Raw genomic sequence first — 12,131 nt, 5'->3', positions numbered from 1 at the left:
TAGATCCCTCCTGGCTCAGAAACAGACTGTCCCAGCCCCAAGCGGGAGAATGGTCCTTTCCCACCATACGTGGAGTGGCAGCTCTGTCCCCGAGAACAAATGTCACGAAGCCTGAATGTAATCGATCAAACAAACAGGGTTTATGGCAGCAGGAGAGAGCTGTTGAACCCTGCCTGGTAGCTAATTAATGAGCTCATTAGGAGACAGGGGACATGGGGAGAGGGAGGGCCAGGGCTGCCTTCCAGGCTGGAAGCTTCTGGGATGTCCTGGCCTGAGCTCAGACCAAGTTTCCTTCCCACAGATGGAGGCAGACCCCTGAGGCACCCCTCCTCGACTCAGGCTTCCTGGGGTGTACCCTGGGGTGTCCTGATTGTGATGGTGAGCAGGGGCAGGCATGTGCCCATCTCGGGCATGGGGTTCAGAAGCTCAGTGTCCAGGCCCAGCCCTCCGTCTTGGGCTGCAGACCTTGCCCCCAACGTGGGGGCATAAGGATCTGGGGAGGGGGAGGCTGTGCAGAACCCAGTCCAGTCTAGGCCCCCCTGCTCAGAGGCTCTGGACTACCTTCACCCCAGCCGTGGCCCTTTGAAGTTCTTCTGGGGCTTGGTCCATGGGCAGCCTCAGGCCTCCAAATAGAGCTCCACCAGCCCCCCCACGGAATGCATGCGGTAGAAGACCCCCAGAGGCAGGCCAAAGTTGACAATGGTGAACCACGTCCGGTAGCCATAGAAGTCCTTTTCCAGCCCGTTCTCAAACTCCGGGTGTATGCCAAATGCAGGCATCATCCACAGCTGGCAGGGGAGGGGGGTGGAAGGTGGAGAGGAGGGGGTTGAGTGGGGGGGCTCTCCCTGCCCCAGGGCACTCTGCTGGGGGGGGGGCAGGGCCCAAAGCACACCCCGCACCCTAACATCCCGTCCGCCCTGGGCTTTCAAAGCCAGCCGATGCTCCCTTACGCGCCCCAACCCATACCACAACCACCTTCCGGGCTTGCCAGCCTGAAGTCCCGGTGGATCACGAGGCCACGCAGCCACCAGCCATGCCCCGACCTGCTCCGTCAAACTGGGCTCCCTGTGCCCTGACCTCAGCCACCTTCTTCCCCTCTGGCTCTATTCTTCTGCCAGTCTTGACTCTCTCTGCTCCCTCCACTGGGCCCTGTCTTTTATCCAAATTCTGCCCCTTTCTCCAGGCCCAGATTAAACTTTCCTGAGCCTTCCTTAGCCCCTCCGGCCCACACTTCCTTCTCTGAGCTCCTACGGTCCTTTCAGGCCGGGTGACAACGTGTGGTCAGCCTGTCTGAGGTGTTTCGAGTGCAGAACACCTGGAACACGGTGTTCAATATGCCCTCGAATCACCCTGGTTGTCCCGGCCCTGCCACTGCCGCCCTGAGCCTCAGTTTCCCCATCTGTCACATAGGGGCAATGATGGTGCCTGATGGCGCCTGCTGCACGGGGTTAGCGTGCTGATTCAGCGAGATGCAGAGCCACAGCACCGACAGGCAGACGTGGGACTTGAGCTGCCAGACATGTTAACTGCTTCCACTCTATAGAGTTTTTAGAAAACCAGACACTTTGTGATCTCTTCCTTTGGCCAAATACAGTGGATGATCAACAATTTGGTAATTCTGGGGCAGCCCCAGTGGCTCAGCAGTTTAGCCTTGCCTTCCGCCCAGGGAGTGATCCTGGAGACCCGGGATCGAGTCCCACGTCGGGCTCCCTGCATGGAGCCTGCTTCTCCCTCTGCCTGTGTCTCTGCCCCTCTCTCTCTCTGTGTATCCCTCATGAATAAATAAAATCTTAAAAAAAAAATAGGGCATCCCAGGTGGCTCAGCGGTTTAACGCCACCTTCGGCCTAGGGCGTGATCCTGGAGACCCAGAATTGAGTCCCATGTCAGGCTCCCTGCATGGAGCCTACTTCTCTCTCTCTCTCTCTCTCTCTCTCCCTCTCTCTCTTTCTCTCTCTCATGAGTAAATAAATAAAATCTTTAAAAAAAATGGTAATTCCGGGATCCCTGGGTGGCGCAGCGGTTTGGCGCCTGCCTTTGGCCCAGGGCGCGATCCTGGAGACCCGGGATCGAATCCCACATCAGGCTCCCAGTGCATGGAGCCTGCTTCTCCCTCTGCCTGTGTCTCTGCCTCTCTCTCTCTCTTTCTTTCTCTCTCTCTCTCTCTCTCTGTGACTATCATAAATAAATAAAAAAAATTTAAAAAAATTTGGTAATTCCCTAACTGGTTCCCTGGCATCTCTCTAACTAGAGAGTGAACTTCCTGACGGTGAACATCTCACATGTTTGTGAAGAGCACTTAGCTACATGGCTGGCACATTCACTCATGCCAGGCACCTTGCAGGGTGCTGGGGCACTGCCGACAAGCAGCATGGAGCTAGTTGGCAGGAGGCATGTGTCCTTGACAATAAAAGGGACAGGCCCACCGCCCTTGGGATAGTCAGTGCTCAGTGAATGCACCTGGCCAGTTCCGCCCCCCACGCTCCCGGGCTGTCCACTCACTGTGATGTTGCAGAGGATGAGGAAGAGCGAGATCTCCTTGAGTGCCCGCCGCTTCCAGTTGAGGTGGCTGTAGGAGTGGATGTAGGCCAGCGAGGCCCGGCGCAGGTCCTGGCCCAGCTCCAGCAGGGAGTCCCGGCGGGGTGGCTCAGCCTCCCGCTTCTCGGCCAGGGCCTCGGGAGCCGACTCCCAGAGCGGGCGCCGGTGCAGGCCCTCGATGATGAAGAGGTTCTGGACGATGTGCTGCAGGATAAGCAGCAGCGAGTAGGCCAGGATGAGGCGGTTTAGCAGCTCATGGGCATGGGTGGCCACGATGGCCACGATGGAGAAGTAGGCGATGCCCATCTGGCCCAGCGCTGCGCCCATGAGCAGCACCACGTCCAGGCTGCGGGTGGGGTTCTTGAGCGTGTCCAGCTCTCGCTCCTCCAGCCCGTGGATGACCGTGCCTGCCAGGCATGCCAGGCTCATGGTGGGCAGCACAGCTATGTAGAAGGCATAGTAGAGGATGAAGTACTGGCGCGCAATGGCAGGGCCACTTGCTTGGATCTGGAAGAGCACGAAGACGCATACGCCTGCCACCAGTGCCATCAGGCCCAGCAGTGGCCCAAAGATGACCCCGTGCAGGTGGAAGGGAGGGGTGCCGCGGTGGGCACCTGGGTGGGGTGCCAGGCGGCGGCCCACGTTCTTCCACATGACAAAGAGCACAGCACAGCAGATGAGGTAGTACTCGGTGCTGAAGGGGTAGAGCATCAGGTAGCCCTTCTGGAAGACCTCGCACACCGTGGCATTGAGACACAGGCAGGTGTTGGTGTCATTGCCTGGGGGGCAGGGGGAGAGACAGTTGCACAGGGGGGCCTTGCCTGGAGTAGACCAGCTGCACAAATCAATTCCATACCCCTGGAGTCTGCCAGAGGTGGAAGGAACCCAGCCACCCATTTTACAGACATGGAAACTGAGGCCCAGAGGTAGAAATCAGAAATCATAGGATGGTCATTTATTCACAAAGGGATTCCAGATTCAGCTGCCAAGCTTTCTTTTCTTTCTTTCTCTCTTAAAGATTTCATTTATTTATTCATGAGAGACACAGAGTGAGAGGCAGAGACACAGACAGAGGGAGAAGCGGGCTACCTGCGAGGGAGCCTGATGTGGGACTCGATCCCAGGACCCCAGGATCATGACCTGAGCCGAAGGCAGATGCTCAACCACTAAGGCACTCAGGTGCCCTTCTTTCTTTCTTTTTAATAAGATTTTATTTATTTAGTTGACAGAGAGAGAGAGCACAAATAGGCAGAGTGGCAGGCAGAGGGAGAGAGAGAAGCAGGTCCGCTGCCAAGGAGAGAGCCCCACTTGGGGCTTGATCCCAGGACCCCAGGACCAAGACCCAAGTTTAAGGAAGATGCTTAACTGATTGATGCTTAACTTAACTGACCCAGATGCCCCAGTGCCAACCTTGCTTGCTTGCTTTTTAAAAAGATTTTATTTATTTATTCATGAGAGACACAGAGTGAGGGACAGAGACACAGGGAGAGGGAGAAACAGGTTCCCTCCCTCCTGACGAGGGACTCCATCCCTGAACCCAGGGATCACGCCTTGAGCTGAAGGCAGATGCTCAACCACTGAGCCACCCAGGCGCCCCAATGCCAAGCTTTCTTAAAGCATTCAGCACATGGTGTCTTTGGGGCCATATGTCACTCTACGGATTACTGGTTGGGCACAAGGGGAAATCTACAACTTTATAACAGGATGATCTGGCTGCTGTACCTGAATGCTGCCCAGCACTCACTCTGGGGAAATCAGACATCTTGCCTTGCCATGAGGTGCCCTGCAAAGCACACAGCACCCCCTGTGAAACACTGGTGCCCGGAGTGTTTAACCCAAATCGAATCAAGACTGGTTCGTACTTCCAGTTTGCAGGTGAAGCAGGAAAGAGGAGAACAAGTCAAATGCCACCACTAGGAAGCAGCCTGACAAACCTCAATGCCATTAGGAAAACAGAGACTTAAGAGATGAAACAAACAAATGCATTGTGTGTTTGAACACACTATTGTAGAGGACATTTCCTGGGCTGGTTGGAGAAAATTGAATCTAGATCATATATCTATAGTCGAATACAGATGGATGAAGATAGAGGATAGAGATGATATTGAGGAATTCTGTTAGAAATTATAACAGCATTGAGGTAGTGTAGGGAAATAGACTTGTTTTAAAGGGATGCATGGGGGATCCCTGGGTGGCTCAGCAGTTTAGTGCCTGCCTTTGGCCCAGGGTGTGATCTTGGGGTCCCGGGATCGAGTCCCACATCAGGCTCCCTGCATGGAGCCTGCTTTTCCCTATGCCTATGTCTCTAACTCTCTCTCTCTCTGTGTCTCTCATGAATAAATAAATAAATCTAAATTAAAAAATAAAAGGATGCATGGGAGGGATGCCTGGGTGGCTCAGTGGCGGAGTGTCTGCCTTTGACTCAGGTCATGATCTCAGGGTCCTGGAATCGAGTCCCGCATCAGGCTCCCCGTGGAGAGCCTGTGTCTCCCTCTGCTTATGTCTCTGCCTCTCTCTGTGTCTCTCATGAATAAATAAATAAAATCTTAGAGAAAAACAAAATAAAGGGATGCATGGGGTGCCTGGGTGGCTCAATTGGTTTAAGCATCCAACTCTCGGTTTTGGCTCTGGTCATGATCTCACAGTCAAGGGCTCGAGCTCCCCATTGGGCTCTGCACTTAACATGGAGTCTGCTTGGGACTCTCTTTCCTCTCCTTCTGTCCCTCCCCCTCTGCTTTCTCTCTCTCTCAAATAAATTTTTATTTTTATTTTTTAAAAGATTTTATCTCTTTATTCATGAGACACACACACACACACACACAGAGAGAGAGAGAGAGAGAGAGAGAGCAGAGACACAGGCAGAGGGAGAAGCAGGCTCCACACAGGAAGCCTGACGTGGGACTCAATTCCAGGTCTCCAGCATCAGGCCCTGGGCTGAAGGGAGCGCTAAACCGCTAAGCCACCCCGGGCTGCCCTCAAATAAATTTTTAAAAACGATTTTATTTATTTATTCATGAGAGACACAGAGAGAAGCAGAGACATAGGCAGAGGGAGAAGCAGGCTCCCTGTGGGGAGCCTGATGCGGGACTCGATCCCAGGACCCTGGGATCACAACCTGAGCTGAAGGCAGACGCTCATCCACTGAGCCACCCAGGTGCCCCTCTCTCAAATAAATTAATTAATCTTTTTCAAAAAAAATAAAGAGATGCACGCTAAAATGTTTTGAGATGAAATGCTATGATCTCCATAATATAACTCAGCAAAAAAATGGAAATAAATACTGCGAAATGTTAATAATCATTATATCTAGGTGATGAGTATATGCCGTTCTTTCACTCATCTGTATGTTCGAATTTTTTTAATAATAAAAAATCTGTGATGTCATTTGCCAAAAATTCTCTTCGCACAGCTCTTCTGAAAAACGTATGAGTGTAAAGAATGTCCACAGTACACAGGCGGGTTGTGACTTTTGCGGTGGGTGTGTGAATGCGTGAATGTGCTGGGAAGGTGTGGTTGCACACAGGTCAGGATGGTGATGCCACCTGCGGGGGGTGCTTTATACATACAGGTGTGGCTGAGTCCCTCATGTAGGGTTGTGGGATATAGCCTCTAAGGGCAGACTGTGCAGGTAGGGGATTGGGCACTTGGAACTATCTGAGGAGTTCTTTATGCCCAGACATCTTCTATCCCTCCTGCTATGTCCAGGTACCTGCAATTGTGTTAGGAAGACACTCCTTTCAGTCCTGAAGCCTTTTTAGATTCTTGCAAGTAAAAATGCAAATACTAGGGGTGCGGTGCATACCTGGACTTATCAGTGGATAGCCGAGCCAGGATTAGTGGCTACCTTGCTGACAGTGAGGCAGGTGCCTGGAGCAGGGCTGTAGGGTGCTAACACCGGATGGGGCAGGCAGAGAATGAGGGCAGGATGTGTACCATTGTTTAGTCATGATCTGGCCTCCAGAGTTTGCTCCTACTCTGGGAGGGAGTATAGTGTGCATGTGTGTGTGTGTGTGTGTGTGTGTGTATATAATTTTGGGGCTGGGGGATCATGTCTCCTTGTACCTGAGAAGTTTTCCATGAGGGCGTTGAGCTCAGCCTTGATCTTGTGGTGCATGGAGTCGTTGGTGACATCCAGAACCCACAGCAGCAGGTCTGTGGCCAGGGTCAGCATTAGGCCACACCTAGAGGAGGTGCCATACTTTGCCCACACAGCCTGGCTGGCTCCCCAGGTGCCCCACCCTCATCATCACTGCCTTTGGGGTGACCATTCTTTCCCAAAGCCAGATCCCATCTGGTATGAGGACTTCAGGGGAGGCAGCCCTAGGAGCCACCTGGGACCCCTTCCCAGATTAACCCACAGCCCCAGGGACACTCTATCAAAGGAAGCTATGGGAATGGCCACCAGCAGGGGACAGGGACCCCCAGGCATCAGAGGGAGAAAAGGTGCCCCATCTTACCTAGTGAAATTGGTCTGGACCTGAACACAGTCCTTACAATGTTTCCAGAGCACCCAGGTCTGAAAGAGATGGGGCCTTGAGGCCAGGGGCTGGGGGTAGTGGTGGTGGGACCACGGGGTGTGTGCCCTTATTGTTTGTGTATTTACAGTGACAGTGAGGAAGTCTGGATTGGAATCCTGGCTCTGCAGTTTCCTTGCTGCATCATCTTGGGCCAGTGGCAAAATATTTCAGTGCCTCAGTCTCATCGGCTCTAAAATGAGGCTAAAATGCTTACCTCTTGGGAAATGCCTACTTATTTATTAGAAAGGATGATGCCTAGCACAATGCCCAGCATGGGACAGGGACTCCAGTGTGAGGGATGATCATTACTAAGAGTAGCTCTGTATACGTGGGGCAGGAGGTGGGTGGTGCAGATTTAGTTAGAGGCACGTATGCCCGGGCAGATGTATTTATAGGTGTCTGCATTTCATGACATGTCAGGTGTGCTGATGCAAGTACATGTAGGTGTGTGTAGATATGGGTACATGGAAGCAGGCATTAGTGGTGGTGGTGGGGGGCTGTGATATGTGTGTACGTACCCTGGGCCCCGTATGTAGTTGCCTGTGTGGCTGTTTCTCGGCATAGGTAGGGTGTGTGTGCCCTTGCCATGGGGATGGGAGTGGTCTGTCACCTGGACACCGATGAAGATCATCTCGATGACAGGGAAGATGAGTTCCAGCTGCGACTTGCAATGGATGTGGCTCACGTCATAGCCCACTCGGAAGATATTGAGGCAGATGGTGCAGCTGCCGAAGAGCACCAGGGAGCCTGGCCGGGCCAGGTGGCTGTTGGCACCTCCCCTGGACCTGGCTCTCCCTCCCCACCCCTCTCCATCCAACCAGAGCCCCAACACTCACCCCGCACCCAAATGGGTCCCGCATGAGGGTCATGGTAGAGCACAGCATGTGGGTGGCGGGTGGTGCAGGCGGCATAGTAGAGGAGCCAGAGGAGGGACAGGACCTTGAGTGCAGCCAGCAGGATCCACACATCGCCCAGGGTGATGGCCACGTTGTTGAAGATCATGCTGCAGATGAAGGCTCCACCCAGGAACACCACATTGAGGGCCAGGAGCCCTGAGAAGAGCTGCCCTGCCTTCTGGGCCTGCCTGTCCCTCCGCAGCAGCAGTGAGAAATGCCGCACCAGCCAGGACTTCTGGTGGGGCGAGGCAGGAGCTCCAGTTTTCTCGGCCCCCACATCCACTTGGTTCTCCCCGGCCGGGGCTGCTCCAGTCTCCTGTGCTTCTGGGGAGGCTGTGGATGGAGCCTGAGAAGGGGCTGGGGAGAAAGGGTCCTGGTGGGCTGCCAGGCTGTCTTGGCATCAATTCCACCCCTGCTCCTAACTGCTCCTAACCTAGGGCAAGCTTTGCAACCTCCCTGGTCGGACATTGGAATTAACAGCAGCTGCCCTATCTACTTTACAGGACCTGAGGAGGTTCATTCAGACCAGGGGTTATGGAAATTCTTCGTGCTCCAAAAAACCATAGGGATTATTTTGATTGGCTTGAGGAATACCTCTCCCAACCCCTAGGAGGGCTATCTCCCACTTTTTGCCCCCGTGCCTGATCCCAAGATGGAAAATAACGCCTGTCAAGGGAGCCAGGGGCATTTGCAGCATGTCTGGCCCCTGGACAATTTCCAGGGCTGTGACTTTTCACCATTAGAAGGCAGCTTGTGTTCTGCGGACTTGAAGGAGGAATTTCATTCCTGAAGGCAGGGAGAGCAAGTAGGTGTCCTCTCTTGTTCTGACTCTAGTTAGTTGGGTGATGGTTGCCTAGCATGCTCTGTTGAGAAGGATCCTGAGGCTGAGTGTGGGCTTGGTGGGAAAGAATGCTCTGTGATTTAAAATAATACTCTATTATGGGTACATATAAAACTACTCCTTTTTAAAGGTCTAGGAGACACCCACCAGATTCAGAATAGGAGTTTCTTCTGGGGAAGGAAGGAGGGCACTAGGATTGAGAATGGTTTAATGCTCCAGTTTTGCTTTTTTAAAGATTTCATTTATTCATGAGAGACACAGAGAGAGGCAGAGACACAGGCAGAGGGAGAAGCAGGTTCCCTGTGGGGAGCCTGATGTGGAACTTGATCCCAGGATCCCAGGATCCCAGGGTCATGACCTGAGTTGAAGGCTCAACCACTGAGCCACCCAGGCACCCCAATGGTCTAGTTTCTAAAAGCACATCACTTGTGTGATTAAAATTGATTTTAAAGTGTGTTAAGGTGTAGGGGGAAAAGTTCTGTGATTGATTTGCAACGTCTGCCGTGACCATGGGACAGGTTGGGATCAGCATGCATGCTATGGCCCAGACTTGGACAGAAATGACTTCCATGTGCACCATCCCCCCCACCCCCGGCCTGGATGACCTATGAATGCCCAGCACAATATGGGGAATACCATCCTTGACTTCTCTTTCTCTGGATGTCTCCTGCTACTTTCTCACCTTCCTCAAGCTTTCACTCAGGCTGCCTCTCTGTCACCCTTCTCTGGGACCAAGATATTGAGTCACCCCATACCTGTAGCTCAGGGCCCCACCATGGAGTTCTGCATGCTCTCTGTGGGCCCTTTGGGTGTCCATTCTTTATGGGGCTGAATCTAACTAGAGAGTGGGGATGTCCTGGTGCTTCAGGGCACTGTCCTTGTGGGAGGCTTCTCAGTTGACCCGGGAGGCTCCCTCACCATCACTGCCACCTCTGGTGCTCTCCCTTGGTGCTGCCAGTGCCCTCACATCCTTGGTGCTCTGGGCCCAGGGTTCCAAATGCAATCCGTCCTCATCCTCCAGGCTGCAGGAGGCCTGTACTATCAGTGAGTGGTGTCTTCATCCCTACCTCTTCCAGGAGGTAGCCAGGTACCCTCCTTGTCTCTCCCCTTCACCCCTTAACATCTCAGGTCCAAGCCTGTCCAGTCTAGCCCATAAGTCTCCCTTAGATTTTTCTGGACCACAACCTCTACCTTAGTCCAGGGCCCCTTCCTCTCTCTCCTGAACCGGTCTCCCTACCCACCGTGCCTCTCCCCTACTGCGAGTCCAACAAAGGCAACAAAATTGCTGAGGTGAAATAAGTCACTCAGAGAAAGACAAATACCACAAGATTTCACTCATATGTGGAGTTTAAGAAAAAAAAAATGAACAAACAAGAAAAAAGGAGACATGAAACATCAGACTCTTCAAGGTAGAAAACAAACTGGTGGTTACAGAAGGGAGGTGGGTGGGGGGTGGTGAAGTAGGTGATGGGGATTATGAGTACACTTGAGGAGCACTGGCAAATGTATAGAACTATATTGTGCATCTGAAACTATATAACATTATATGTTAATTATACCTGGATTAAAAAATAAATTAAAAAAGCAAACATTTGCCCTCAGTATAAAGTCCAAACTACCTCGCATGGCCTGTACAGACTTTCAAAACAAAACCGAGCAGTGCATGTTTAGTACGGGTTTGGAGGCTAGCTTCCTTTGCTTCTTGGTCTGGCCTTGACTTACCTCTCTAGCACTGTCCTCAGACCCCATTCCCTGCTGTGGGATGTGTCCTCCTGATGCAGCTTCCAGAATGTGCCAGCATTTGCTCACCTCCCTGTCTACCCACACCCAACCATTTGCCCCTGCCCTTCAGCTGAGTGCAGCTTAGAGCAGAACCCCACTCTCTAAGAGGCCTTCCCTGAGCCCCATGCCAAGGCTGCACTAGGTACCCCCACTGCACCCTGTGCTTGTTGCTGGAACATCACCTATCATGCTTGCTCCATTTTAACTCACTGTGCTTTGCTCTGTCTCTGTCTCTGGACTCTGAGCTTCAGGAGCTTCAGCCTTTTTCTCTCTGTAACCACCAAAAGACCCTCACCACATCTGGCTTTAAAATACAGCCTCTCCAGCCCCCACACTCCCATGTGAACTTGCTCAATATTTATACCTTCTGTGGTTCTCTTATAGTAAATAGAATCATAAAACTCAGTCCTCTCTTAAAGATTCTACAAATGATTTTGTCCCCCTTTCCCAGTAATCTCTGCCATCTTTGTTCTAGCTTTGCCCCCTCTCTGTCCAGCTCCCTTCTCACACTCGGGCACCTGCCCCCGTGTTGATCCAGGCCCAGCCAGAGAGTCCAGGGCTCCACATTTCATGTGTGTGGCTTCCCGTCTCCACCCTTCACTCCTGGAGCCTGCTGTCCCTCTGCCTTGCCTGTTCTCTCCCTGCCCAAGTATCTATTGAGAGCAGGTGTGTCCTGCCTGGTGAGGTACATTGGGCATGGCTGGCTCCCCTCAAGACCAGGAACTCCTCCTCTAGGGCAGAGACCAGGTCCTGCTTAACTGGGACCCTCCAAAGCTTGCATAGGCAAGATGCTTTTGCTGACGGACTCTGCCATTTTCTGGGGGGAAATTTCAGCACCAAAGCCATGGACAGAGACCCTTCCCATTAAGTGCTTTCCATCCTGGCCCAGCCCAGGAGACTTTAGAGATGATCTTTATCGTCCTCCCAGGTTCCCTTGCCCAAATTGAGCAAGCATAAGGCTCATAGGGACACCCCCCTGCTCCTTTTCTCCCAACCCTGACTGCTCCTTTTCAGTCTTCCCCAGAATCTCGCTGGTCCTCCCAGGGCAGTAGAGCCTAAAGAGCTCAGATTCAGGGGCACCCTGGGTGGCTCAGTCAGTTAAGCATCTCCCTCTGGCTCAGGTCATGATCCCAGGGTCCTGGGATCAAGAGAGTCCCGTGTGGGGCTTCCTGGTTCTCCCTCTCTCTCTGCTCTCCCACTCCCGCCACTCATGTGTTCTCTTTCTGCTTTCTCTCAAATAAATAAATAAAAAATCTTAAAATGAAAAGAGCCCAGATTCTGGCACTTAATACATCTGTGATCTTGGATAATCTACTTAGACTCTCTGTGCCTCAGTTTCCTCATGTGCAAAACGGATGTACAACTACGGAATAGTGCCTGGTACACAGAAGATGCTCAGTAAAGATTTCTCAATGAATAAACAAAGGACTTAACGCATAATACCTACCTCAAAGGGGTTTTGTCAAAATTAAACGATTTAATGCACGTAAATGCATGTAGAGCCGTGGTTGGCATACAAAAAAACTCTGTTAGCTATTTGTGCACTTCCTTCCAGTTCT

The 12,131-nt window shown here is 52.3% G+C and overlaps 1 protein-coding gene across 1 annotated transcript; it reads right to left on the bottom strand.

Annotated features, from left to right (window-relative positions):
* Positions 1 to 233: 233 nt before the first annotated feature.
* OTOP3 (otopetrin 3) lies at positions 234 to 9,049 on the bottom strand. Its single transcript, XM_055329995.1, is given in 7 exon segments — positions 234 to 788; positions 2,501 to 3,315; positions 6,599 to 6,717; positions 6,994 to 7,052; positions 7,664 to 7,800; positions 7,890 to 8,309; positions 8,312 to 9,049. Coding segments are annotated over 7 exon segments (1,827 nt in total). The 5' UTR covers positions 8,418 to 9,049; the 3' UTR covers positions 234 to 617.
* Between the last annotated feature and the right edge of the window lie 3,082 nt (positions 9,050 to 12,131).

Source organism: Nyctereutes procyonoides, unplaced genomic scaffold (genome assembly GCF_905146905.1).
Source record: "Nyctereutes procyonoides isolate TBG_1078 unplaced genomic scaffold, NYPRO_anot_genome, whole genome shotgun sequence".
Classification (NCBI taxonomy): domain Eukaryota; kingdom Metazoa; phylum Chordata; class Mammalia; order Carnivora; family Canidae; genus Nyctereutes; species Nyctereutes procyonoides.
This window is presented reverse-complemented; position numbering and strand designations above follow the sequence as displayed.